The 25,199-nt window shown below is 43.5% G+C and overlaps 1 protein-coding gene across 8 annotated transcripts in view; it reads right to left on the bottom strand.

Annotated features, from left to right (window-relative positions):
• The window catches only part of FNDC3B (fibronectin type III domain containing 3B), a 315,121-nt gene that overhangs the window by 5,647 nt on the left and 284,275 nt on the right, over positions 1-25,199 (bottom strand). For all 8 annotated transcript variants that reach the window (XM_036017697.1, XM_036017701.1, XM_028504578.2 and 5 more), the window contains 3 exons: positions 22,968-23,180; positions 9,233-9,399; positions 6,513-6,640 (listed from right to left, as the gene is read on the bottom strand). In XM_036017697.1, the coding sequence (XP_035873590.1) occupies positions 6,513-6,640; positions 9,233-9,399; positions 22,968-23,180 (508 nt within the window). The remainder of the gene's footprint in view (positions 1-6,512; positions 6,641-9,232; positions 9,400-22,967; positions 23,181-25,199) is intronic.

Raw genomic sequence — 25,199 nt, 5'->3', positions numbered from 1 at the left:
CTTTAGTTTCCATCTGCAGTGCCCCAGGTACACAATTCACTGTGACCCTTTGGTGGTTGTTGATGTTGGCATGACTAAGGCTATCTAAGCTTCAGCTACAAGGTTTCCCGATACACTTCTTTCGTTCATTCTCTTGGGGGCCTCGCCTCTTGAAATATTTGTTCACACTCACCAAAGGGTAAAATATCAGAGCCCTTGGAGCCCCCTCCCTTTCCTTTGTGCGACCTGGAGGGACTGGGTCCTGCCTGACATGGCCACTGGGAGCCACTGGGCAGATTCCTCTCGGGTACAGGAACTGCCACTTTCTAGGTTTGTGAACTCGGGCAAGTAGAGTTTTGAGCCTTATGTTTTCTCATCTGTAACATGGGGGTAGGAGCATACTGTACCTAAAGTAGCTCCAAGGTGGATTAGAGGAGAGAGGCATGTGAAAAATGCTTTCTGAAAGGAAGATGCTGGAGATAATTCAGTTTATCAAATTTAATCCTCCTGATTACACTGTCAGGTGATTATCACTTGCATCCTACAGATGAAGAAACTGAAGATCAGGGAGGCTGTTCGTTTCTTACGGTCTCATAACAAGTAAAGGCAGAGCTGGGCCTCAGACAAGTTCCGACTTGTGCCTCAAACACCTGTATTCACCACTGGAATTCCCCCAGCTCTGCCAGGTGCCCCCCACCTGCCATTTCTGTCCTCATCTAACGACTGGCGTGACACCAGGTCCAGTTCACTCGGCCCCACCACCTCCCTGCTGTGGCCATTAAACACGTGGCAGATCACGCAGCCCTGGGCTCTGCTGCCCAGGAGGAAAGCACTGCCTTTATGATGCACAAGGAGTGGTCCCCCACCCGGTCCGTGCCAAGCAAAGACTGGGGGAACACTGCTATCACAACGCGGCTTCTGCTATCTGCCAGCAGACAATGACCTCACTGCAGAAAAACCACTTAAGGAGCTATCCCCACAGATGCTTTGGGCAATTTTGCAAAGTGGATTCATATTTTTATTTAATATCTATTTAAATGATTTCTATGATTTCCATAATTTGCATGACTGGATCCCTTTAAGAAAGTTAGGCCAGAAGTATATTTAATTCCCCAGAAACTCTATTCCCGGAATCCTGAACAGAGACTTTATATGATAATTTGATTGCACTTCTCAACTCTAACTCCTTAGAGTGAAAATCTCTGAAAATGTGTTTTGAAAGCAAAAAGTGCCACTTTTCACATACCATTAGGCAGAAATCTTAGTGAAGGAAAATGAATATCGAATGGAAGGAAGCTTCCTTAATGACAAGTCCAAATAAGAATTAGGCTTTAATTTGTAGATGCTGTTCTTTTAGCCCTTCTTACAGTTTTAATTAGAACAGCTCCCATCTTTCACAAGCATTGGCAACACAATGTTAACATTATCTTTTAAAATGACATATTTATGCTAAATAGTACTAGATGTGGGGCGGTGTTCTATTATCTCCACAGCACCCAGCACAATGGCTTGAACGAAGCAGGTGCACAGTGAATATTCTCTAATTAGAGTGCTCGGATGCTCAGCAGTACCATTCTCACACCACGCTGCCTGAGGAGGGGAGCGCTCGGTGTCAGAAGACACACGCAAGCCACAGTGGCAATGGGGGCTCAGCGCAGGCGCAGCCATCACTGCACAGAACAGAATCGCTAACAGTGATTAACTTGTTTCAGTGTACTGATAATTTCTGATCTACTTTAGAAAAAGTCAACATGCACAGAAGCAAGGGAGGGCTGGAAATGGGAGGGAGGTGGGGAGGGCTGGAGGGGTGGGCTAGGATGGGAGTAAAAGGCAGAAAACTGTACTTGAACAATTAAAATTAAAAAAAAAGAAAAAGAAAAAGAGCCCCAACAAGAGAGAAGTTCTGAATTGGATGTGAGGCTGAAGGAAAAAAAAATACTCAATAGTGCTTACTAGGCCTTTTGGATTAATTCTAAGCTAAGGGAAAATTACAACAATCGCCAAACCCCATTTCCTGAGGGTTCTGACTCCTGAGGTCTGAGTGAACTGATTTGTTTTTGTGTAACTAACACAGCCGTGAGACCACAAAAATCACAAGGTCGTCAGGCCTGCTGCCCAGCTGGGCTGCTCCCCATGCCAGGGTAGCTGGATGTGCCTCCCATTCACTTCGGATTTTCTCTATTGAAGTAACCAATCATACCATCGCACGCAGTACATGCATAAGCAATATTATTTTTATGAATACGATTTCCATTCTTGATTGGATGTACGATATATTTTGAAGTAACCTGGACATGTTTATTCCAAATGGGAGGGTTTAAAGTGATACCCAGATAACCAAAATGAAGAATCTGTGACCCTTAATTCAGAAAAACATGCCGTGTAGCTGAAACCTTTAGAAAGAGAGCCTTCGGGGCAGATCATCGGAGGCTCATACTGGGGACCAGTGTCTGCATCTCTTTCCCGAGGTCACCCCTCTCCCAAGAGCTGGGAAGGGAGACACAACTGGGTAGCGCTGTCACTCACACAGTGCCTTCTCAAGACACAGCGGATCTGATGTTCACAGGAACCCTGAGCTAGAGGACCAGTGTCCCCACTTTTACAGGACAACCAAAGGCTCAGCAGGGTGAAGTAATTCTTCCAACGTCACATGACTATGGGAGGCAGATGCCAACCTGAGCTCCTCTGTAGAGGGTGCAAGGCTGGGCAGGAGCCATGCTTCCCAGTCAGAGACAGGCCAGGCCAGTTACTGGGCTGCTCCTCGGGAGTGCGCTGCTTTCACCCCCACGGTGTGTAAGCTCCGAGAACACTAGCTAGGCTGTTCTCATAGATGCCCAGCACCCCCCCCACCGCCCAAGTACAAACAAAGCACCTAACAGTTTCCCCACAGACCCAAGGTACCTGGGCTCCAGGAAACTGAATGTAAGTTTATTTCATATGAAATTTAAAATGAATGCGCTCATGAGGATTTTTCTGGTGTGAAGGGTCCTTACCTTCGTCTGATACTTATACATATGTGTAAACCTAACCCGCCCCCCCCCCCAAGAATCAATAAAATAAATGATGACTTTCAACTCTCTCCCTCTTGATCTATTCTTATTTTGCTTTGGATTTGACTCTTCACTCATGACAAAATTTTAAAAACGGTGCATGAGACAGTCATGGCCCCAGGGTTTAATTTCTGTTAGGGAGTTAAATTGAAGGCCATTAGAAAATAAGTAGGCTCGAGACTAACTTCTCCCCAGAGAAGGTCTTTACTCACAGTAACTTATGAGATACCGTGAAGAATCAATACGTGTCCAGTACTACACTCTAACAATGACACTAAGTAAAACTACACTGATAGAGAGATGCCTTCAAATTAAATATGGAGCTCTGTAAATTCTCAAATGCTTCAAAGGCCTTCTTAATGCAACAAATATGAGTGCCAAGAATATTAATAATTTGTCACAAATTCTGACTCTTAAGAGGTAATAATGTCTTATAATTTGTTACCTTTTACTCATCTTCAATGTTTATTTTTAATTTTTTAATAAAATTACTGCTTTCTGAACAGGAATGTGAATATTATTAATAGTATTAACAGATATAATGATATTAAACTGTTATTTCTTATGCAAATGAATACCTGCATATGCATATTTTCATTCTTTTCAAGGATGCTTTACAATGAATATTGATTGAAAGTAGTTTTAAGTTTCTTTAAAAAAACATGTGGTTGGAATGTTTACTAAGTGGCAGAAGAGCCAAATCAAGAAAAGCATGCATCCTAATGCAGAGTAAAATTTCAAGTGAGGATTTAACACTTGAAGTTAATCGACTGTTTCATAATTAAAACCAGCTGCTCACCCCACATCATGATAGCTGCACAAAGAAAGCTAATTAGCTACAACCAAGGCAAAGGTAAAGTCATTGTTTCAAACAAAACATCAGAAAAGGCCTGGCCTTTGCCCTGTGTTGCTGTAAAGATAAGCTTGGGTTGCAGGAGGATATCCTCCTATTACAGGTGATGTTTATCCTAAGTTACAAATATCACTTCTAAATCCACCCCACGCTGGAGCTTATACTTTCAACTGCTGTATAAATAACCCTGTTCCTTTGAAACTGCCTCTTTTGTGCCGAAAGGAAACATTTACCGAGTGCCCAGCTATGTGCCGGTCCTGGGAAGGTAACACGGAGAAAAACAGCCCGTACATTAGTGGTCCTGCAGGGATTGGGGCACACTCAGTGCTCTCAGCAGCGGGCGCCTCTGCAGCGGGCTCTGCTCAGCAATGATTCTCTCTACTTTTCTATGAACTCAAAGCCTGTTATCTCTGGACTATAATTATTTTAACCATTGCTCTGCACACATAATATAAATAGCTTTCATTCCCTATCTCGTGTCCAAAACAAGTGAATGAAGTACTCAAAAACATCATGTTTCACTTAATGCTTTTGACTAGGGAAAAGGAAAAAACTCAGTACAATTTGTCCCTGACTCAACTGTGGCTTTTCATGCACCACTACCAACCTTAATCATTTCTTGGTAAATGTAGGGAAGACATAGTTATGTGAAGCATGCTAACCCCTATCTACCGAGCCTGCCCTCTAGTACTGTGTTTTCACCTATTTTTAACAAGAAACTCATTTGTAACTGTTTACAATAAGAAATATATTCCCAGGCATCTGTGGGGTTATGTATATTAATATTTATATGTCCATGGGTCTAAATATATAACATTAAACAAGTACCAGATTCAAAACAGCCAATCTGTCAACAAAATCTAGATTACCGAGTAAATTGACCTATATTTTGGCAATGCCTGACATATATAGATAATGACCAAATAATGCTGCTTTTAAAATATAAAATAGTAATCACTGTGCTTTAAAGAACATCTGTTTCTAAGAACATGTGGAAAAGCATGGGACATGGAATAAAAGGTTTTTAAAAGTACAATAATGGATATGTAATGAATGTGCTGTTGGAGAATGGAAGTTTTAAGTGTCAAGTAGCACGCTGTGAAATTCTGTAACACTTCATCGTGTGGCCATTTTTACATCACTGCCGCGGAACAGGGCAGCGCTGCCCCAGTGTCACAGACGACTCCATCCGGCGGGGAGCTCATCTGCCCTCCATCTGAGCTGAGACCCTGAAACCAATCGTATCTTCCTGGTAAGCTGAAACAATTCCACACATAAAGTCACTTCCTCTGAAATGGGGTACACTGTATAAGCATGAGTTTGGAGAGTGCAAGGAAACAGTAGTGTTGCAGGGAAACAGTAGTGTTTTGGCTCTTGTTTAAGAGCAGTGATGGGAACTTTGGTGACATCATCCACTGATGTTAATCAAAATTGGTGGGTGTCAGAGTTAAAATGCAGTTTTTGCAAATGTGCTGAAAGCAATTCATTCTTTTCTCTGACACTTCATATTAAGAAAGCACAGTAAAATGTACCAAAAGTTCTTTGATTCATTTTAATACATTTTTATTTCCAAGTATTACTATTATACAAGGAACATCAACCATCAATTTAACAAAAACTCTGACTCAAATAATTTTCAACTTGTCTTGTGTTATCGGGAACCTCAAGAGCTGAAAAAAGAAGTCTTCACAAATTATGCTAATTTCAGAAGACAGGTGGCAATTTATCTTCAATTTTCTGAGTTTCATATAAATGTGTGGCTCTCTTAAAAGTGCTGCTCAGGAATGGGCCTCAGCTTTCCTCATGGAGTGATGGTATGATATCCTGATTTCACATAAATAGTTATTAAGTCCCTGGGAACATTACAGAAACCTATAGAGTGCCTGTATCTTTAATTGCCAAGGTCTTATAATGTGTGGATTTGCAAGAATTAAGAGTCAAAAAGGGGTGTGAAAAATCATGCAACCAAATTAATTATGTGGCTGGATCTCAATTATATTTTCTCTTGCACGTGTTTATTATGTGATCTGTACAGCCTGATACTCAAAGTATGGTCTGTGAACCAGCATCCCCTGGGAGCTTGAACCCTCACCCCAGCCCTATGGAATCCAAGTCTGCATTTTAATAGACTCCCATGCACATGGGAGGGTGGCAAGCAGTGACCTAGAGCTTCTGAACTGCAGACCACAAGAATCGATAGTCACATTCCTTATTCTTCCACTGTAACTTCCATTAAAGAGGCAGACAGAACACAGGCTTCAGTAGTTAGGTGGAAAGTACCTCCCCTATACAGTAAAACCACTGGAACTTCAGCTTTCAATTACATACAGACTTGGATATTTGCAAACATTACTGCCAACATCATATACAAACACAGAACTTACAACTCTTTACTAGATTATGCCTGAGAGCTGAAAGTTTAAGCTGAATACCACCACGTGCAAAATAAAATGTAAACTAGGGCTTGTAAACTCTACAGAACTACGTAATGGGTGATGTAGGCAGTTTCTATGATTAATTTTAAGAAAACTGCAGCTCATTGGTCACCGAGCCATTCAAAGCAACAGGGAAAGGCAAGGAGCCCGCCTGAGTCTGAGAGCCGCAAGCACGCCACGCACACTGGTCCTCACCTGTTTGTACTCGGATTCTCTTCCAACCAATACCTGCAGAACGTAGTGGATGGGGTCGCCTTTCATCGGTGGTACCGTCTCCCATAAAATTTCACATGAATTTCCTTCTAACTGTGTTACTCGAGGTGCTGAAATACAAATTCACACATTCAAGATCACAACAAAGAGCATCCCATTAGCGCTATCAGAGAGAGTAGGACAGTGCGTGTGCGGTGCCTTCCCTGAGGGGGTTTATGTGCCCAGCCTCCTGTCAGACCAGCAGGTGCCCCTTCCATGGGGAAGACACCCGGTGACTAGTCTTGGTGACCAGTAGGCCGTTGGTGAAACAGCCTTTGTTCAGGATCCTACTGATAACTGCTGGGCCTAGATTGAATTTGTGTTATTTTTCCGATGGCTGTGGAGCACCTTCTATGACTAGGTCCTGAGCTAGGTAGTTTGGGGACGGCAAAAATAGGTAGTGTAAACCCTGCTTTCAAGGAAATTAAGATCTACGTGAGGGGAGGGGACAGTAAGGTGTGGAACAAGTACACAAAGAAGCAGAATGGAAGGCAGATTAAAAGGAGCAGTAGAAAAGAAATGTTAGGTAGTTCCAGGGGAGAAAAAGTCCCACCTGTGTGAGGTCTAAGGGAGGGCTGACCCTGTATTTATATTTTCTTAGTTTATTTTTCACCTACTGGACTCATCATTGTGGTTTAAAGTTAAATATTTTCTCATAGCTTATGCTATACCTCTAACAGGGGTGGTCAACCTTTTGGCATCTCTGGGCCACACTGGAAGAAGAGTTGTCTTAGGCCACACATTAAATACAAGAACACTAATGAAAACTGATGAGTCAAAAAAAAAGGTTTAAAGTAAATTCACGTTTTGTGTTGGGCCACATACAGAATAGCCCTCCTGTGCCACATGCGGTCAGGTGTTGGACACCCCTGTGTCTACAGCTTAGTTCAATATCCATTTTTCTACTCTCTCTGAATCTCCTTATTCTTTCATTTCTAATTACTTAACATTAATTCTTTAGAGACAATTGTTTCTACTTATAATTCTGTGCAAGCATTTTTCAGAAAAATAAAGGTTTTCTTTTAAAAAAAGTTGGAATTAATGGGTCAAAACTCCAAGCAATTTATAGAAAAACTAAATAAAAAGCCTCATCAGACTGAACAGTCTCCAGCTAAGACACCACTCTCCCGAGTCTGAGGGGGAGGGGGAGAGCCCTGGTCAGGTGGCAGGGTGAGGACACTGTCCTTCCGAAGTAAACGTGCTGGGAAAAGCAGGTGCCACCAATTCAGTGTTCTGTTTTCCACAAAATGAATCTCTACCAACAATCACTTCGGGAGGTAAAGTTTGCTAATGGTAAGCAGGCAAACCTTTACCCCGATAACCTCTATCAGCCACAGTGTGTCTGGGAATCTTGTTGCAGCTGAAAGGCAAAGCTGTGCTAAAAGGCCGAGGAATTTACCCCCCCAGGCAACCCAGCCAGGCCTTGTGTGTGTCCATCCATTTACACCAATTTCTTAGTCACATGAGGTAGCAGCTGCCAAAGAGCTTCTGGACCGCTGTGGGGCAGGAAGCAGGGGGAGGTATATACCATAAAGTACCCCGCAAGGGACTATGGGAAACCTGCACAGAATCCAAGCCAGGCCCCGACCCAGGTCCTGGAGGCCCCTCACCCCTGTCATGAACTCTGAGCTGTGGTGGTGGCTGATACAGTTCCTGCTCACGGACCCAGTGAGTCAAATAGCTTTGCTGGCCCCCCAGCCACCTAAACAATATAATAAACCCCACTTTAACCACATAAAACGTGGTTCAGGTGGGCAGCCTGTCTGTCCACCTCAAGGTCATTCTGGGCAGCAGCGGGATAAAGCCACCAGTACTGCCCACACCCTCAAAGATGGGCAGTAGGACCTTCACAAGAATTGTGCCACTGGGGAGAGCAGGGTTCACAAGTCCATGGAGGGGCTAGGCTTACACCCAAGGCAGAGGGGGAAAGGCTGAGCCGGCATCGTCCTGAGGTTCTCTGCCCTGCCTGGCAGCCAGCAGAGGGCTTAACGCTGCAGCTGGAACTGGGAGATGAGGGCTCAGCAGATTCGGTGGAGAGGGTACCTGGGTGGAGTGGCTTTTGCTTGCCCCCCGACCCCACGGAGGGGGCAGAGAGTAAACTAGTCACTCACAAACCTCAAGACGAATACCCATATATATGGGAACAGACCATGGCTGCAGCCTGCCAAAGGCGTCTCTCCCCAGTGAGAGCTACGGGCCAGGGAACGGGTTGCCGAAGCTGCCTACCTCAGTCTCTCATCTCTAGGCACCAAGGTCACTCAGAGATGAATGCCAGCCTCTGCTTCTCCTCAATGTCTTTGGGAAGGGAGACCCTCAAACCTTCCACAGTAAATTGTCCTAAGTGTTATGTCGGGAACTCACTCTCATGTCTAGCCGAAGTCTGTCCCTCAGGTCTGTTTCTTTCCTTTGTCCATCTCCCCGCTGTGGGGATGTGACTATTAAATTATCTGTAACAATCACTTACACACCTGAGCAAGCTTATCAGCAGGCCATCTCCTTTAAGGCCTCTCATTCACCCCCAAATCCATTTCCCTATCTTTTCTCTTAGGAAGTTCTTTTGGTTAGATCTTGCTGAGGAACATTAGAAGAATATACCTAAAGTCAGAATTGTACTCTCTCAGAACAGCATGGCCACAAACAGGAGAAATACAATGTCCACAAACCTTTGATTGTGGGGGGGACACTCTTGGTTGTGCTGAAGGTATAGGTTTCCGAGAAGGGCCCTTCTCCAGCCTCACTTGCTGCCTGGATCCGGAAGGAGTAGCAGGTGAATTCCGTCAGTCTCTGGACCTTGTAGGTGTGGCTGGGTCCTCTGTAGATTGGAATAAACCTAGAACAAGGGGCCGAATCCATTAGCCACAGGAACTTCTATTACTGATAGGAAATTACGATACAAACTAGTGGAGTAGATTAGGCCAACTTGGTAAATGCTTTCCATATCGTCTGAATTATAATAATCAACCAGTTGTTATGTTATAGTTTAGGGTCTAATGTATCTTTACAAATAAGAAAAACAGATTTAAATACATATTAGGCCTAGAATGAGATCCCTTTTGTTATGCTTATAGATTCTAAAAATATCACTTGTTTATGCTTTTAGTTTTCAATAAAATTTCAAATTTTCCATAACCAGATACTGTTAACCTAACCTACCTTCTACTACGTACTAGGCAATGATGTTAATGTTAATTGGGCACCAAAGAAATAAATACAATGTCCTCTTTTCCTGAATTTTCCAAATAACTTAAGTTTAGCTAGAAAATACTTAAATTTTAACCCTTATCTTTCCAAGATCTTTCAAAGCCCATTTCCCAATAGTAAGAAAAGATTTAGGATTATAAGTTTTAGGAAAAAAAAAAAAGGAAAAAAATACTTTGCTTACAATCATCCATCACAGTTAATAAAACTAGCAGACAAACAGCTGGGGCAGGCTAGCCAGTTTTGACTGGCAGCTTCTGGCTCCTTCCCCTGTCTGAACCAGACAAAATGTTTGTACTTCTTTGCTAATTACTATTTCCATGAGACATTAAGCATAGAAGGCAGGAGGTAAAAAAAAGTAGGGGTCTTGAAAAATGACTATTTTTTTCACAATGAAACTGCATTACTTGTAACTACAACATACGGTCATCGTTTGTCTTTTTATAGCTAACTGTAACATTTTGGAAATAACCTAAGTTTCCATAAGTTATCCTGGCTCTTTAGTTGATACGAGATCTGAATCCTGTTGGTCCAGGGGGTTCTCCCAGTTTCCAGCACTTTGGCACAGCATCTGAGGACAACTGGTTGTGTTCAGATACTGCTGGAAGCTGGTCAGTGATAGAATCATAATTCAAAATGTGACTCGTAAGTCGATTTCACCTAAGGGCTAAGCAAAATTCATGCATTCATTTCGCAAACATCTGAACATCTGCTCTGTGCCAGGCTCTGGGACACAGAGCTGAGCAAGACCTAATCCCTGTGGGTCAGTTGGTCCTGGGGGCAGGCAGGGTTTTCTGGAGAGCAGCGGCTCTTCCACATGTTAGAGGATAGTCCTCCTGGGTACATGGATGGATGGATGGATAAGATGAAACTTCTTTTTTAATAAAACCCTTCAGAATTAATACTTCTTTTAAAATATCCATGCCTTCATTGGCCTTTGCAATCGAGTTCCCGAGCCATAGTCACTTCACTGGTTAAATCCTTCACTTCCTTCTGCTTTGCTCTGTAAGGAAGCACCTTTTACTGGTGGCTGAACATTTTAATTTCAGGGAAAGGCAGAGTCCAGGCTGAAACCCACAAATACCATGGCAACCTACCCAGGGCTCTTGACACATCGCCACCTTAATGAAGACACCCTTGCTAATGCTGGAGGCAAACAGCTATTTATTAAGTCAGCCTCACCTGGCCCAAATCTCTAACCTGAGTAATTGCCCTTAATTATACCACAAAATGGAAGTCATGGTTTAAGAAGTAAAAGTGCTATATCTTCATTACAAATGTACAGTAAAGCCTGGTTTTAAATGAGTTTGGAGAGCAGTACCACCAACAGCACTGGTTTCCTATCATGCCCTGCTCTAAGGCGTGTATTTTCTTTTGAAAATAAGTTCAATGTATCTATGTAGGCAGTAGGATAAGCATGCCTCCGACTGGTCCTTTCATTTAGCCCACTGTCTGCTCCGGCAATGATAAAGCACGACCTGCCTGCTGCTTCAGTGAAAGCCATCCCTGCTTTGTCTGACCTCCCACCTCCATGAAAAGGCATGAAAGAAATGTGAAGGGGTGGGAGGAAGAGGCAAGTTTTCTTTATTTTGTTCTCAAAATGTGAATGGAAGCAGCTAAAACAGATGGTGGCTAACTCCTAGGTCATGTAGTTAACCAGGCACGGAGCCCTCAGTAAGCGCAGGAAGGTGAAGATGGGTGTGACACAGGCTCTCTCCTGAGTGCAAGGGGAAAAGGGGTGGTGGTGGCAGGGGGCCAGGAGACATCAGGAATCCTAAGAGTGTTAGATTAACGGTCCAAGATAGACAAGCATCACCAGCGTCAACTCCACACTAAAGGGCCACCTAGAGAAACAGAGGTACCACGTCCCCACGGGCCTGGCAATGGAGCAACACGGCTGACCCCGCTGCCTTCCAGGACCTCCCCCTGAATCATCTCATCCCATGGGGAGCCATTTTGGAGCCAGCAAGTCTGTGGGTTGTTTAGGACTTCGAATTTTCCACACCCCCAAGGTTCCTCTACCCTTTTCTTAAGGAAATAAATAGCTAAGAGCAGAAAGAAAACTTTGAGAAGGAGACTCTGGGGTGAAAGGGATGAGAAACACATGGTATTAATACTTTTTATAATATGGAAATAATTTATCACGGCTATTTCTAATTTCATATTATTTTACTGTTTTAACAAAGAAATGTATATGATGCACAAGTGAATAAATTCTAGTTAAACTCTACATATAAGTCAGTTTAACAATCGGGAAATGAATCCTTCAGAAAAATCTCATCTCTAATTTTAGGTTCCTGAAAATATCTTCAAATGACAATGGCCAGTTTGGCCCTTTCGGTCCCATTTTAAGGGTTTTCATTTTGAAGCACTGCAAGGGCTAACGCTGGTTGCATGTTTCTCCTGCACCCCTCCGAGGGGCTGACACGCTCTCTGCAAATGCGCGCCCTGCGACCAGCACGGGCTCCGCAGCCTGAGTCGCCGGCAGCCTCGGCCTCTTCGTGCCTCCGTGTTCTCCTCTGTGCAACAATGACAGTACCGGCCTCAGATCTCCTGTGAGGTTTAAAGGAGTTAATGAAAGAAGAGTGTTTAGGACAGTCCTGACACGTAGTAGTCACTCAGTTGTGTTGGCTATAATCATTTTACAATGTGGAGAAGAAGGATTTTATCAAAGAAGCTCTGCTCTCCCTCCTGAGAGACCATCGACACCACTGCCTCTTCTCCTGGTGGGAAGTCAGCTGCGTGGTGAGCGAGGCTGCCCCGCAGATGAGGCCCCATCCTCGGGCGGGGTTAAGGCCATGCACCCTCTTGCATATGGACTGTCAGTGATGCACTAGCAAGAGTCACTCCCTAAGCATGCTGGGGTGGGATTGGACCCAATAGCTCACTTGGAAGTGCCCACACAGAGCAGGCCTCGGGCAAATGGTGTCGATCCTCAATTTCTTTCTGTACACGCTGACAGTAACTTCCATTTCAAACAATGAAGGCCCACCAGAACAAAATAAAAAAGCAGGCAAGACAACACAGAAAGAATGCAATCTCTTTTTCATCCCAATTCTCAATTATTTTCCATCATTCTAAGAGGCAGGAGAAGAAAGAATCATCTTTCTCCAGAGCTAGTGATCTATGCCAGTAGCACGGTGGCCTCTCAGAGACTCGCAGGTTAACACACCCTGTAGCTACAACCACTGGGGGGAGATTAACAACATTCATCAAATATTTGTTTTACAAACACCAACTTAATTTTTTCTGTCTCCTAAGTCCTTTTTTTTAAAACACCAACTTCATTTTGAAATTCATTAATAAGTAAGCAAGAAGGCTCCAGTGATAGAATTAAACGTGCTACACTTCCTCAGACACAATGCCGGAAGACTCCACATTTCAAATGCAACCAAGGACACAGAGCTCAGGGCAGAGCTTGGCCATGAAGAGGACAGTGGCTCTCCAGTTCTCCTGACCCGTCTCCTTCCCCCTTAACCTGAGAGTGCCCAGGGTCAGTGCCTGGACCCCACACACGTGCATGGGCCACAAGTCCTGAGACACCAGTCACAGCCAGAGGGTGACGGAAGTCTGGTAGGCTCGCAGGCCTGATCCGTACCACCCTGGCATGCACTGCCCAAGCCTGGGGGAAGGGAGAAGACCCTGGAATGGGAAGCAGTCAGCTGGACATAAAGCTGGGTGCCTAACCCATAAAAGATGGTGAAAAAACTCTCTGAGACCTCAGTTGCTTGATTTTTGATGGTGGTGTGGCCCAGGCAAGAGGGACACACTATGTGGGGAGAGACCTGCTTCCCCTGGCCACACCCTGGACTCTGCTGCCTGGTAAGGACTGGACTGTCTTTCCGGTCTCCCTGCAACACTGTCGGAGAGAAGTGGCGGAGCGCAAGACGTGGGCCCAAATCTCAGGTCTGCCTCTTACTGCTGAAGCACTCGCCCCTGCTAAGTGTCAGTTTCTCCCGTCCGCAAAACAGGGACAGTATCCACCCTCATGGGTTGTTTTAAGAGTTAAATCTGGAAATGTGGGTTAAAAGCCCAGCCCTGAGCCCAATACACAGTAAAGGTTCAACACACGGTATCCGATGGCTCCAGACTCTGTCCACTGAGTCCCACAGACCCCTCCAGGGGTTCCAGATGGGCTCATGTGACGCAGGGATGGCCGTGGCTCCCCACCCCTCCCATGCAGGCCGCTCTCCAGCTTGCTGGGGCATTGCCGGCTTATGCGCCAACAGGATCAGGTGCATCTGAATCGGCGATGTTCTGCCACATCTGTAATGGCCTGTGCTACACAGACATACAGCTCTCTCCAAAATAAACTAGTTTGGTGGCCAAAGAGTAAAAATGAAATGTTCAAAATGTCCCTTTTACTATACAAATACTCCTGTACTACACAAAACACTGAAATAATGTATGTGTAACAGACGACATGGGTCCTGGTCTATAGTCCATGCTCGAAAGTCACTGAGTAATTTTAGTATCAGCTCAGGCAAAGGGATACGTAGCCACGGGGACCCCCTTGCAGGGGTGTCCAACCCATGGCCCATGGGCCGCACGCAACCCAGCATGGCTATGAATGCGGCCCAACACAAAATCGTAAATTTAGTTAAAACATTATGAGATTGTTTTTGTGAGTACATGCCACATGTATTTAATGTGTGGCCCAGAAAACTTTGCTTCTTCCAGTGTGTCCCAGAGATGCCAAAAGGTTGGACACCCTTGCACAGTATCACAGCTCCTTAAAGGTCAACCTGGCCCCACACTGGCAGTTCCTGAGGGATCTTCTACTCCACCCTCAGTCCCTCCTGCCCATGGCCATGCATGCACCTTTGGAGGCATTAGCCCCATGGTGCAGGGCTCCCGTGAAGACCAAGCAAAAAGAGGACAGGTGTGGACATACCCACGGGGCCCCACCACAGGGGGGCCTTTGGCACAGGGGCTGAAGGTAGAGGAGGTAATAAAAACCTTACAGTCAGCAGACTCACGTCTGCATTCAGCTTCAACTGCCTGGTGATTCTGGGCTCCAGAGCCCGGTAAGCTGCTTCCTCCTCTGTAAATGGGTGCGATAATTGAGCCTAACCCTCAGGGCTTGTTATGAGAATCCAATGGGACAATGCAGGGAGAACCCATCACAAACCGCCTAGCACTTGTTATTAATAACCAAGAGCCAAGGTTCAGGAATGATTTAACTCCTTTCTCAGCCCTGGAGAAGCCTGAAGGATATCCCCGGAAGGCATTCCTCTCACTGACATCCCCTCAGGCTTTCCGGAGGTGGAAGAGAAGCTGTGCTCTGAGCACCCTCTGCCCCATCTTGTGACCCCAGGCCTGGGGGTGGGGGAGGTGGCCAAGAGCCTCTGCTGCAAACAGAGGCCGATGGGGACGGGGTCCTGCCTCAGTGCTGCCTGTTAATGGAAATGTGGGCATTTTCATTTAGGGAAAGGAAAAATGAAGAGAGAGAAAAGCTCTTTTGCATAAAAAATACTGGTGAGGAAAACACAAACAAGACAGAAGGTTGGTGGGTCACTGAAAGTTTACAGTGTAAATAAATTCTTCGATGGCTCCGCCTTGGCCTTGCTGCAGTGACCGAAAGCCTTCTCAAAACTGAACACTTGGACAGTAGCAAGCAAGCGTGTGTTTTATTATTGGCAATTTATCAGTGATCACAAAAAAAATGTCCCACCGATCTGTGGGTACAAAATGATTTTGCCAGTTCTGCTTGCCTGTCAGAGCACTCCACAGGGGTATGACGACCTTGGCCACTGTGAACTTGATCGAATGAGTAACTTCCAAAGCTGAGTTTCCAGACACTAGGGGTAATATTAGCTGTCTTGTTCATCTGGCGGAAATTTTTATGAGATCCAAATGAAAGGCCCAAGTAAATTCTATGATCCATGTTAAATATATACTGGGGAGGCAAAACAACAGATTCTTGACATTTTTAAGAAATTCTAGGGGGTGGCTATAACTTTTAACCTCAGTATTTTAAGCTTTAACATTCTGAAAGCTGACTTTTTTGCACTGAAGAAACCCAGACATGTCACACCTTTGGATGTTTATGTTAAATAATTTAGAGAAAAATAATATACAAACAAGTTAATTTTAAAGTGTGCTCCTTTAAAAAGTTTTGTTTCAAAAGATATATTCAAAAGATATATCCAAGAATGTTCTCAGACAGCTTATAACTTAAATTGGCAGGAGAACATAAGGGCTAATGCGAAGGTTTCTGTGTTCGCCCCTTTGTTGCTATCGTACGATCCCTAGGCCATTACAGGCTAACAGCAGCCCATTAATATCAACTCGTCAGAACGATCCAACCTGCTGACCTCAAATGGCCTGCCACCTATTCAAGGCTGCCAAGCGCACATTTCAAAAGATGTTTCGCAATATTACAAATCAACAGATGTTAGTAAGCTCAGCACGGCTATATTCCTTAACAATCACATGTCGCTGTCTCTATTTTTTCTCTGTTTCCCTGGGCTGTATGGTGTGAGTGCGTGAATTTCCTACGTTACTGAAGTGATGTGTGGGATAGAGGATGTTTGAAAACAGGAATTAAGAGTCTGTGCTCTCGCTGCGCCGAGAACACCGAGTCCTGTCCTGTCTATGCAGAAGCAGGTGGGAGCAGATGGCATCGTGTGGGGACACCTGAGACGGGAAGGTGCATTTCCTAAACTGGTTTTGATGTTAATGAGAGTCCCCATGTGCAGGCTGAGCGTGAAAAGTGCCAAGAGTGATTTCCAAAAGAGCAGCGAGAAGAGGAGCTCCATTCCTACTACCCCTTGTCCCCAGCTGCTCGTGGACCTTGGGCCTGTGAGCGATCAGGCCACAGCACTTATGGTTACGTTCTCTTTCTAAGAAACAAACTGTCACTGCACCTACTGATGAGACTCTGTTTGTAGAATAAAACAAATTCCTATTTTCAAGTTTTTGGTTCAAGCTGGACTTTGTTATTGATGTACAGAAGATCCAAAACCCAGAATTTACTTATAAAATACTGTGTATTTATTCGTACATGTTTAAACTTCAGTCACCTTCAAAATACTCCCCATTTGATGAAATACAACTATTGAGATGGTTTTCCCACTGCTCAAAACAGTTTTTGGCCTCATCAATTTTGATGCTTTTTAGTGCTTCTGCCATATTTTGTTTCACCTCTTCCACATTGGCAAACGTTTCCCTTTGAGGACTTTTTTCATCCAGGGAAACAAAAACTGCTCCAGGAGAGATCAGGTGAACAGGGAGGGTGGGGCACGAGGGTGATGCTGCTTTTGGTCAAAAACTGCTGAACACTCAGCACAGGGAGGACAGGTGTGCTCATAAATCACCTGTCATGAAATGGGCAAGTGCATTGAGAGAGTCTTCAAAACAGATTCACTGAGGCCGAAAGCAGCCTCTCGCAACAACTTTGGCTGGAACACTGACACAGATGGGTTCCTAGAACACTCACCTAGCGGGGGAAGCCTGTACTAAAAGGGGCCTACCTCCAGAAGGTAATTTCATTTTTGTGTGTGTGTGTGGGGGGTCCCCCCTTGTACTAAAAAGAGATTTATTTACATTGAAAGGAAGGATGGCTAGAATCTCTAAAGACCACCTGAGAACCTTGAAACCTCCCATTCTCCTGCTTTGCTTTCAAATATATACCACGAATCTCCTCTGCAAGGACGCGCTTCCAAGCCTTCTAGACTTCCTTAGCCTGCCTCTGTTTTAGTGGGCCTCCCTCCACCTTACCTGATTTAGGAAAAATGGTGAAAAAAATGTTATCCACTTCCATTTGGTTATTTATTTTTAAATAGATAGAAATTCTATTTCAAATAGAATTTCTTCTATAGAATTTTCAAATAGAAGAAAAAAAACCCCTGTAATCTGAATTCTACTTCTGGCTTAATTACGATATCAAGCAGTTCACTTACCACCCCTCACTTCTGCCTGTGTCTAGACACTTTATCCTGAGATTGACTAAGCTGCAATATTCTTTATTTTGTAGGCTGAAATTTTATTCTCCTTTTCTGAGAAACAGAGATGCTCTTCTCCATTAATCAGGCACTGGAGACAGGCTTCATTAGCTCTACTCTGTAGAGAGAAACAGTAAGGCAAACAGAAGGGACGTGCCTCTTGGCATCCAGAAACTCGGTAACGACCCGGGATCCCAACCGAGACTTGACACCCCCACAGCGCAGGGCAGTCTGCCTTCTGGTAATGAAATGCGATGTAAAGACGCCATTTACCCAACAACGTGATCATGTGAATCTGGATGATTCCAGAGGAATGAAGGAAGCTAATCCCGAGGGTCTCTTGTGGGCCCTGACCTAGTTGCCTTCCATCTATTCCATTTAATTTAGCAACATGCTCCGAGAAATAGAAGGAGTTTGCTCTGTAACAGGCACACTTCCGAAGTGTCCTTCTTCCCACAGTGCTCACACAACTTGTCCACTTTTACTGGTTGCCTAGTGTGCATTTTTCAGGGTTACTCGATGCAGACTGTTTTCTGTCCCCCTGGAGCAGCAAACAGGCAGTCATGCCGTTCACGTGAAATTCTGCTGGCCGAAGGGAAGTGTCACGAGCTCAAGGGCTGAGTTAAATGGAGAGCGTGCGGTAATTACCCACTCTGTTAGAGCCCTCTGCCCATCCCTGTTTTGCTGGAGCCTTATTTTAAAATATGTTGGCTGTCTGACTAAACCTGAACAACAGATTAACCATAAATGCATTCCTGGAACTTAAGTTCCTCTTGCTGCAGTGCTGTGCACAATTACCGGGAACATGGACTCAGGAGGGTCAGGACAAGAATCAGCATCAACTCAAATTCTGTTAGGGCGGCATAACATTTCATTGCAACAACACAGACAAATGCATCTTCAAAGTCATCAGTACAGTGTCACAACCTTAAAATGCATGAGCTGACCTTGTTGTTCTACTCCTGGCATTAGGTTAATGCAGAATTATGAAAATGTTTACTTTGGGTTTATATTTTTCTTGCATTACACAAGAACTACAGACATTCAGACCTCCTATGTTCAATCTGCTAAGAATAATGCACTAAATCACTCTATGGGCAAACTAATAAAATTTTATTTTTCTGCTGAAGTTAAATTCTATTGTGCTGTCTGTTCATTTTTTCATGTTAATTTATTTTCTTAGAAGGATAAACTCCATATAGATACGACGTATACCTCATAAGACCTAGCTCATTGCAGTAATTAAACAAACAAACAAATAAACAAACTTTACGATTGAGTGATCACAATCTAACTCCTAGGGATAAACTTAGCCCTGTAAAAATAAAGCATTTCTTTGAGGCTGCCACATTAATATGTAGCCAGTGACCTTCGACTAGGAACCTGTCAGTTAAAAGCCTCAATACACAGGAAACATATGTCCTGTTCCAGGGGGAAACATTCAATACAGCAAGTCCTGGTATCTGGGTAAGTTCTAGGTTGATTTAGTTTGAGGCAGGGATTTGGGCAAGATGCCCTTTTGGGATCCCTATTATTGACATGAAATAGCCCCAATTTGAAATAGAGCCACATGTAAAGTAGCAGAAAAGAGGCATCTTTTACTTGAGAAATACCCAGGACCCATTTCTGTGCTTTGGAGTCTGTATCCTTGATTTCCACACCAAGCCTGAGTCCTTACCTTTAGTCCCCATCCTTCCTAAGGCTCTCTCACATGAGATTTTAAGATTTAAACCCTTTTAGGACACATGCAACCTGTTACCTTCTCTAAGAAGCCTTCTCTCTTCATTTAAGTGTATGATGGACACCATTCTTCCTTCCTCCCTAAATGCTCCATGCATATTGTCAATCTTTAAGCCCTCTGAATCATGATTTGTTGAAATGTATCTGTCCCTTCTACCTGTCCCCCACAAGTTAGCTCCTTAAGGGACACTTCCTTGGTCATCTTTGTCTGCCCAATACTTAAGCATAGTTTATTTTTTTTGCATGTGTAAAACTTCTAAATATCATAAGTTGAAATCAAGTTAATCTATCAAAAAGATTATTTTTACCTAGATGATGGAGGGCTATGGTAGATATCCTGTCATCACAGAAATATTCCACTTTTTACTCAAGAATTAAATAATGTAGACAGAAAGCTCTCAATGCCTGGCACTTTGTAGATGCTCAATAAACACAAAGTTTGAGAATGTATTTTTGGCCCAACATTATGTGTAGAGTCTCCGGGTCATTTCACATGTTCTGACTGAGGGGCATAAAAATGAACACAGGAAACCAGCATATCACAGAGGCAGAACTGCAGGACTTTTGGGCTCCTAAGGAAAGTTAGCATCTTTCTTATTATTTTCTTTTCAAAAGGAGAAATTAAAATATGAAGGAAAAAGAGATAGCATGTCACTTTTAATGAAGCTTTTTTTTGGTAAAGAATTTAGCTCACAAATGATCTACAACATTGTTGTTTTAAGATAAAAATGGTGGAAAGAACCTCAGAGTTCATCTTCCAGTTCAACCTCTGGTTTATGGATGAGGGAAAAGTAAGACCAAAAGTTTAGCAATCAAAATCAACATAACTCTTTAATCTGACAATTACCAGGCGTGAAGTTATCAATTTTTATTATGCTTCTTTTGCAAAATATGTTTTAAGACTAAAATTTCTTGCACAGCTGGCTAGGACAGCTGTACCAGCTCGGATATCAGCAGGTCTATTTTCAAATGCCCAAAGGGACTGGTGAGTAAAGTCACTTAAAACAACAATTAAGAACCTCTGGTTCTTATGTTGGCCATAAGCAAAACATATAATATTTCTGCTACATCCATAAAAATAACTTATTAGTGGTTAATGAAATCAATGCATACAGTAAAGAATATGTACATTTCTTCTGAAACCCACAACTGGAAACCACTCCAGCAACAGTAAGTCCCAAACGAAAAAGACAGCTGCCGCTGAGGAAGAAGACACTGTTCCTTTCAACTGCACAGGCCAGGTCCAAATCCTAAAGAACCTCCAGAGGACTAGAACTGACGAAGACTACGCTGATGTATCCAACTCAAATTATTTCTCCCTGATGCTTAAGAGACAAGATCCAAAGTTAAAGGCTTGGATTCAAGGGGCCATTCACTACAAGAGTTCAGTTTCAAGGCACTAAGGAAGGTCATCTTCAAACTTAGATTAGGCCATGTTTCATCCTACTAAATCCCAGGAATATTATTCCACAAATAGAACGAGAATTTATTATGCTCTACATTCCCATCACTTTAATGACTTTCTGAGAGCACTGACAAATCTAATTTTAAAAAGATAAATTTGGACTCTAGCTCATAAAATTAAGAAAAATACTGTTTCTAATAGTAAGTTTTCTTAAATTGCCATTTAAATTTAGGCAAGTCATTTATTTGATTAAAAGGCCAGTCTTGAGTGTTTTTTTTTTTTTTTTGAGGAAAGAGCATTGTGTTGATTACTAGATTGTACACTATTTTTTGTCTGGCATAGTTAAACGGATCACGACAACATACTCATTTGGACCAGTGCTCATGGAGCTTCTGTTCTGCACATCTGTACAGTTCTCTGTACAAGGACCTCAGGTGGCTGCCCGCACAGGACAGGACCACAGCAAGACAGAGATGGCTGACATGGTGCAGAGCCATCCACCACCGCAGAACAACTAGAAAACATTCTCTATGGAGGGTCTCTCTACCACCAATGGAAGCCAAAAGCCCAGGAAAAATCATAAGGGCTCATTTATAAATTTTCTCAAATTGCTAGCATTACATGTTATCATGCTTTCTGTTGGTCCAGAATTCCTATTCCAAACAGCCTTCTGCAGTCTGAGGAGTCCCCTGCCAGTACCATAATGAGTCCGTGAAAATGCACCCCCAGGCACACAGCACTGTAGGATAATGAATGATCTTGTCTTTGACTGAGTATGCATCAATCTCCAGTGAACCCACCAAAAAGAAGCCTCGCTTTCTCTGCACTTGCCACAGCAGGACTAGTTTCCAAGAGGACAATCACTTTTAGTTCTTCTGTAGCCAAACTACTGGGTTTGAAAGATCCTTCGGAGTCAAGTTCAAATGTCACCTGCTCCAGAAAGCCATCCCTGATCTTTGCAACCAGATGACCTCTGCTTTCTCCAAACTCCCAGAGCACTTTGCTCCTATGTCTGCCTCCTCCATACCCTCAGAGCTCTTTTCCCAATGGCACAAATGTTCTCTGACCACTTGTGCATTGATATTATGCTCCTGGAGGCAGGGCCTTGATTTTGTCTTGATCCACTGAAGGCCCACCTCAATCAGTGCCTTCCACACAGCATGATTCATACCACTGCACTGAAGCGAATCAAAGCACTCAAGTACAGCATGGAGGGCAGAGACTGGACAAGGGTTTCCGTGCCACCTAAAACCAGTTCCACACACAAAGGAACAGGACATGATGATGATGGACAAAAGGGAAACAACAAAAATATTCTACACTAGCACCGGTTTTGTGCTTCAGTGGGTATGCCCGAGGAAAAGTAGCAGCCTGTGTCTGTCCCACCTCTTCACCTGATATTTTGATTTGGACTTTTGGCAATAGAACATTTTTCTGTCATCTTAACTTCTGTTCTGCATCTGAATTATTCTTAAATACAGGTCAGCTGCACACCTTATGATCGGCCATTTTCAGAGGAAATGAAGTTAGGTTAAATAAATACTATCTGAAAGGTTGGATTTGATTTCTGTGGCTAAGAGTGTTTCTATGGAGTCTTATGAAGAATCTCCTATTTGCCCCAGTTAATTTAATATTGCATCGCCTACAGTTGCAGAGTATAATCCCCATCTGTAAATCACCACAGCTATTTCAGATTGGTAAACATGTTTGTCCTGATGGTTACTGAATATTTAAAGAGGTAACATCTCCTTCTGAGTGTTATTTCCCTCTGCACTCGTGACTAATTTAATGCTATTACATTGCGTAGGCTTGAATTTGACAATTTTCTTTTTAGATCATTTCTCTCCATTATCTGCCTTTATGAAGAAAAAAATAAACACATATGTCATCTGATGTGGGCAAATCAGGACCTTTCGAATGTTAGTGAGGAAGTTCCAAATGAAGACCAGAGGGTGTAACTCTGAGTATAGAAATGCAGGACCTAACGACATAGGAAACCTTTCACCGAAGAGGAAGGGGGTTTTAGAGGACAAATGAACGAGGAGGGTTTCATTCCGAAGCCAAAGCCCCGGGACCTCCCTGTGCACCTGCACTGCACCGCCACCGTACCTCTTGTTCCTGTCCTCCAGCTGCAGCGTGTACACCGTGTCGTCGGCAGCGTGGGTCTTGGCGCTGCTGTCTCCCCATTTCAGCTTCAGGCTCTGAGGCCCGGCTGCAGCACATTCGAGCCTAGGAGGCAAGGGTGGTAATGGCCGAGTTTTTGCTTTAATGAACTGACTAAAGGGTCCAGCTCCAATTTCATTGATGGCCTGGATCCTGATCCTGGAGAATGAAAAAATAAAAACATTGCAGTGTAAGAAGCAGCAATTCCTCATATGGAATAAACATTGTGTGAAGTATTTATTACTTGCCCTTAAAGCAATATCATGGAATAAAAAAAAACCAAACAAACCAAAAAACCCCAAGTAATTCAAGACACCTTTCTATGTAATAAACTGAGCTGTGAGTATAACAATAAACAAAAAGGCACATTAGCACGATATACCTGTGCTCTTTAATTTTTTTTTTTTTAAAAAGGCTGTTGTCTGGGGGAAGATATCCTAAGGCCATTTAGCCACTTCCAAGTCAGTTTTGGAAGCAAGTGGGCTACAAAGAACAAACAAACAGAACAAATGAGTCTCCGCCAGAGTTCACGAGGCATCTCTCCTCATCTCTACCCAGAGCTCAGAGTGCGCACACGGCTGGTGACAGGGTGTCTGCAGATGTGCAAAAACCTAACTGGGTGTTTACTCTGCACCATGTTATGGGTAATAAAGGTATTAACACTGCCCTCATGGTCTAGGAATTTAAAACCAAATAGAGTTAAATTATATATGTAAATTAGTATCCTGCTGTTATTCCTATTTTTCTTGTTTCTCTATTTCCTTCCTGGTTGACTGAAACAGTTCTCCAGGGTCATCATGCAACAAACTGATGGCACTGCTCCCTCCTCATCCTCAACACCTCTTCCCACAGTGACTGAATGTTTTTGAAGCTTGTTTTCTCCTGGCATTTGGTGACCCTTCTCCTCTACGCTCAGACCAAAGGGCTCATACACAGCCCCACCCCACCCTCTGTTCCCTCTCTTTCCTCTGTACAATATGGGCAGCTCTCTCCGCAGCCTCAGACATTTCTACAGCTTCTCGCACGTCAAGACCACCCCCAGGCCTGCGTCTCCTCCATCTCTCCATGCCCTGTTCCTAGGCCTTGAGCAGAAACCTCCACCCAGACCCCCTGGCTAGGTACACAGGCATCTTACTGAGATGAATGGGGCAATGTGGAGTCACATTTAAACTTGAATTGAATTTGAAATAGTATTTAAATCATGTGATAAAAATATCATCAGACACACATTCTTAGGAAACAGATTAGTTTAAAATATTCCTATAATTGAGGTTTATGCACTTCTCATTTACAACACTTATTGCTTATACTTAAATAGAAAGTATTTAAGTATCCCCATAGCTAAATTCATCCTGTGAGTGTAAGTGTAACCTTACCTAGCCTTAATTCTTCAAATTTAAAGGTTATATAATTCTGCGAGTCAATATAACAATATGCCTGTAGATTGTTAAGAACAAATAAACAAACAAACTAGATTCATTCCAGGTGAGATGGAGTGAGTGCACTCCACCCTGTCTCTCCCACTGAGTGAAGTTATTAAACTAGGACAAAATAAGTGAGCAGCTATTTAAGAACTCCAATAAGTAACTGGTAGCTGGAGAACTTGGGGGAGAATGTGAACTATCACCGAACCACCAGTGAGTTGACCACTGCTCCCCGCCACTGTGCCCAGGCTGGTCTCACTGCGACCTGACACCCAGGAGCAGACATCTGCCCAGCCCAAAGTTCTGCCAGAAGCCTTGGGTCAGAGAGAGAAGGCAGTCTCTGGATGCTCACAGTGAACAGGGAAAAATCCCCCATTCCCTTTCCCCACCGCTGTCCTGCATTCTTTCCCTTCCTAGCCCTTAGCCAATGCATATTAACAGTCTAAAGGAGAAAAAAACCACATAATCATATCAATTAATACAGAAAAAGCATCCGATAGAATCTAACATCTATTTGTACTAAAAGTTCTCGGCAAAATAGGGATAGAAGGAAACTTTCTCATCCTGACAAGGGCATCTACAGTAACACCACAGCTAACATTATATATTTACCATTATACTTAATGGAAAGTACTCAATGATTTCTCTTTAAGATGGGGAACAAGGCAAGGATGTCTACTTTCACCATTCCCATTCAACATGATCTACTGGAAATTCTTGAGAGTAGGGGGAAAGGCATAGGGATACAGGAAAA

This window comes from Phyllostomus discolor, chromosome 2, assembly GCF_004126475.2.
Source record: "Phyllostomus discolor isolate MPI-MPIP mPhyDis1 chromosome 2, mPhyDis1.pri.v3, whole genome shotgun sequence".
Taxonomy (NCBI): Eukaryota; Metazoa; Chordata; class Mammalia; order Chiroptera; family Phyllostomidae; genus Phyllostomus; species Phyllostomus discolor.
The sequence above is the reverse complement of the archived record's forward strand: the minus strand, read 5'-3'. Positions and strand labels throughout refer to the sequence as shown.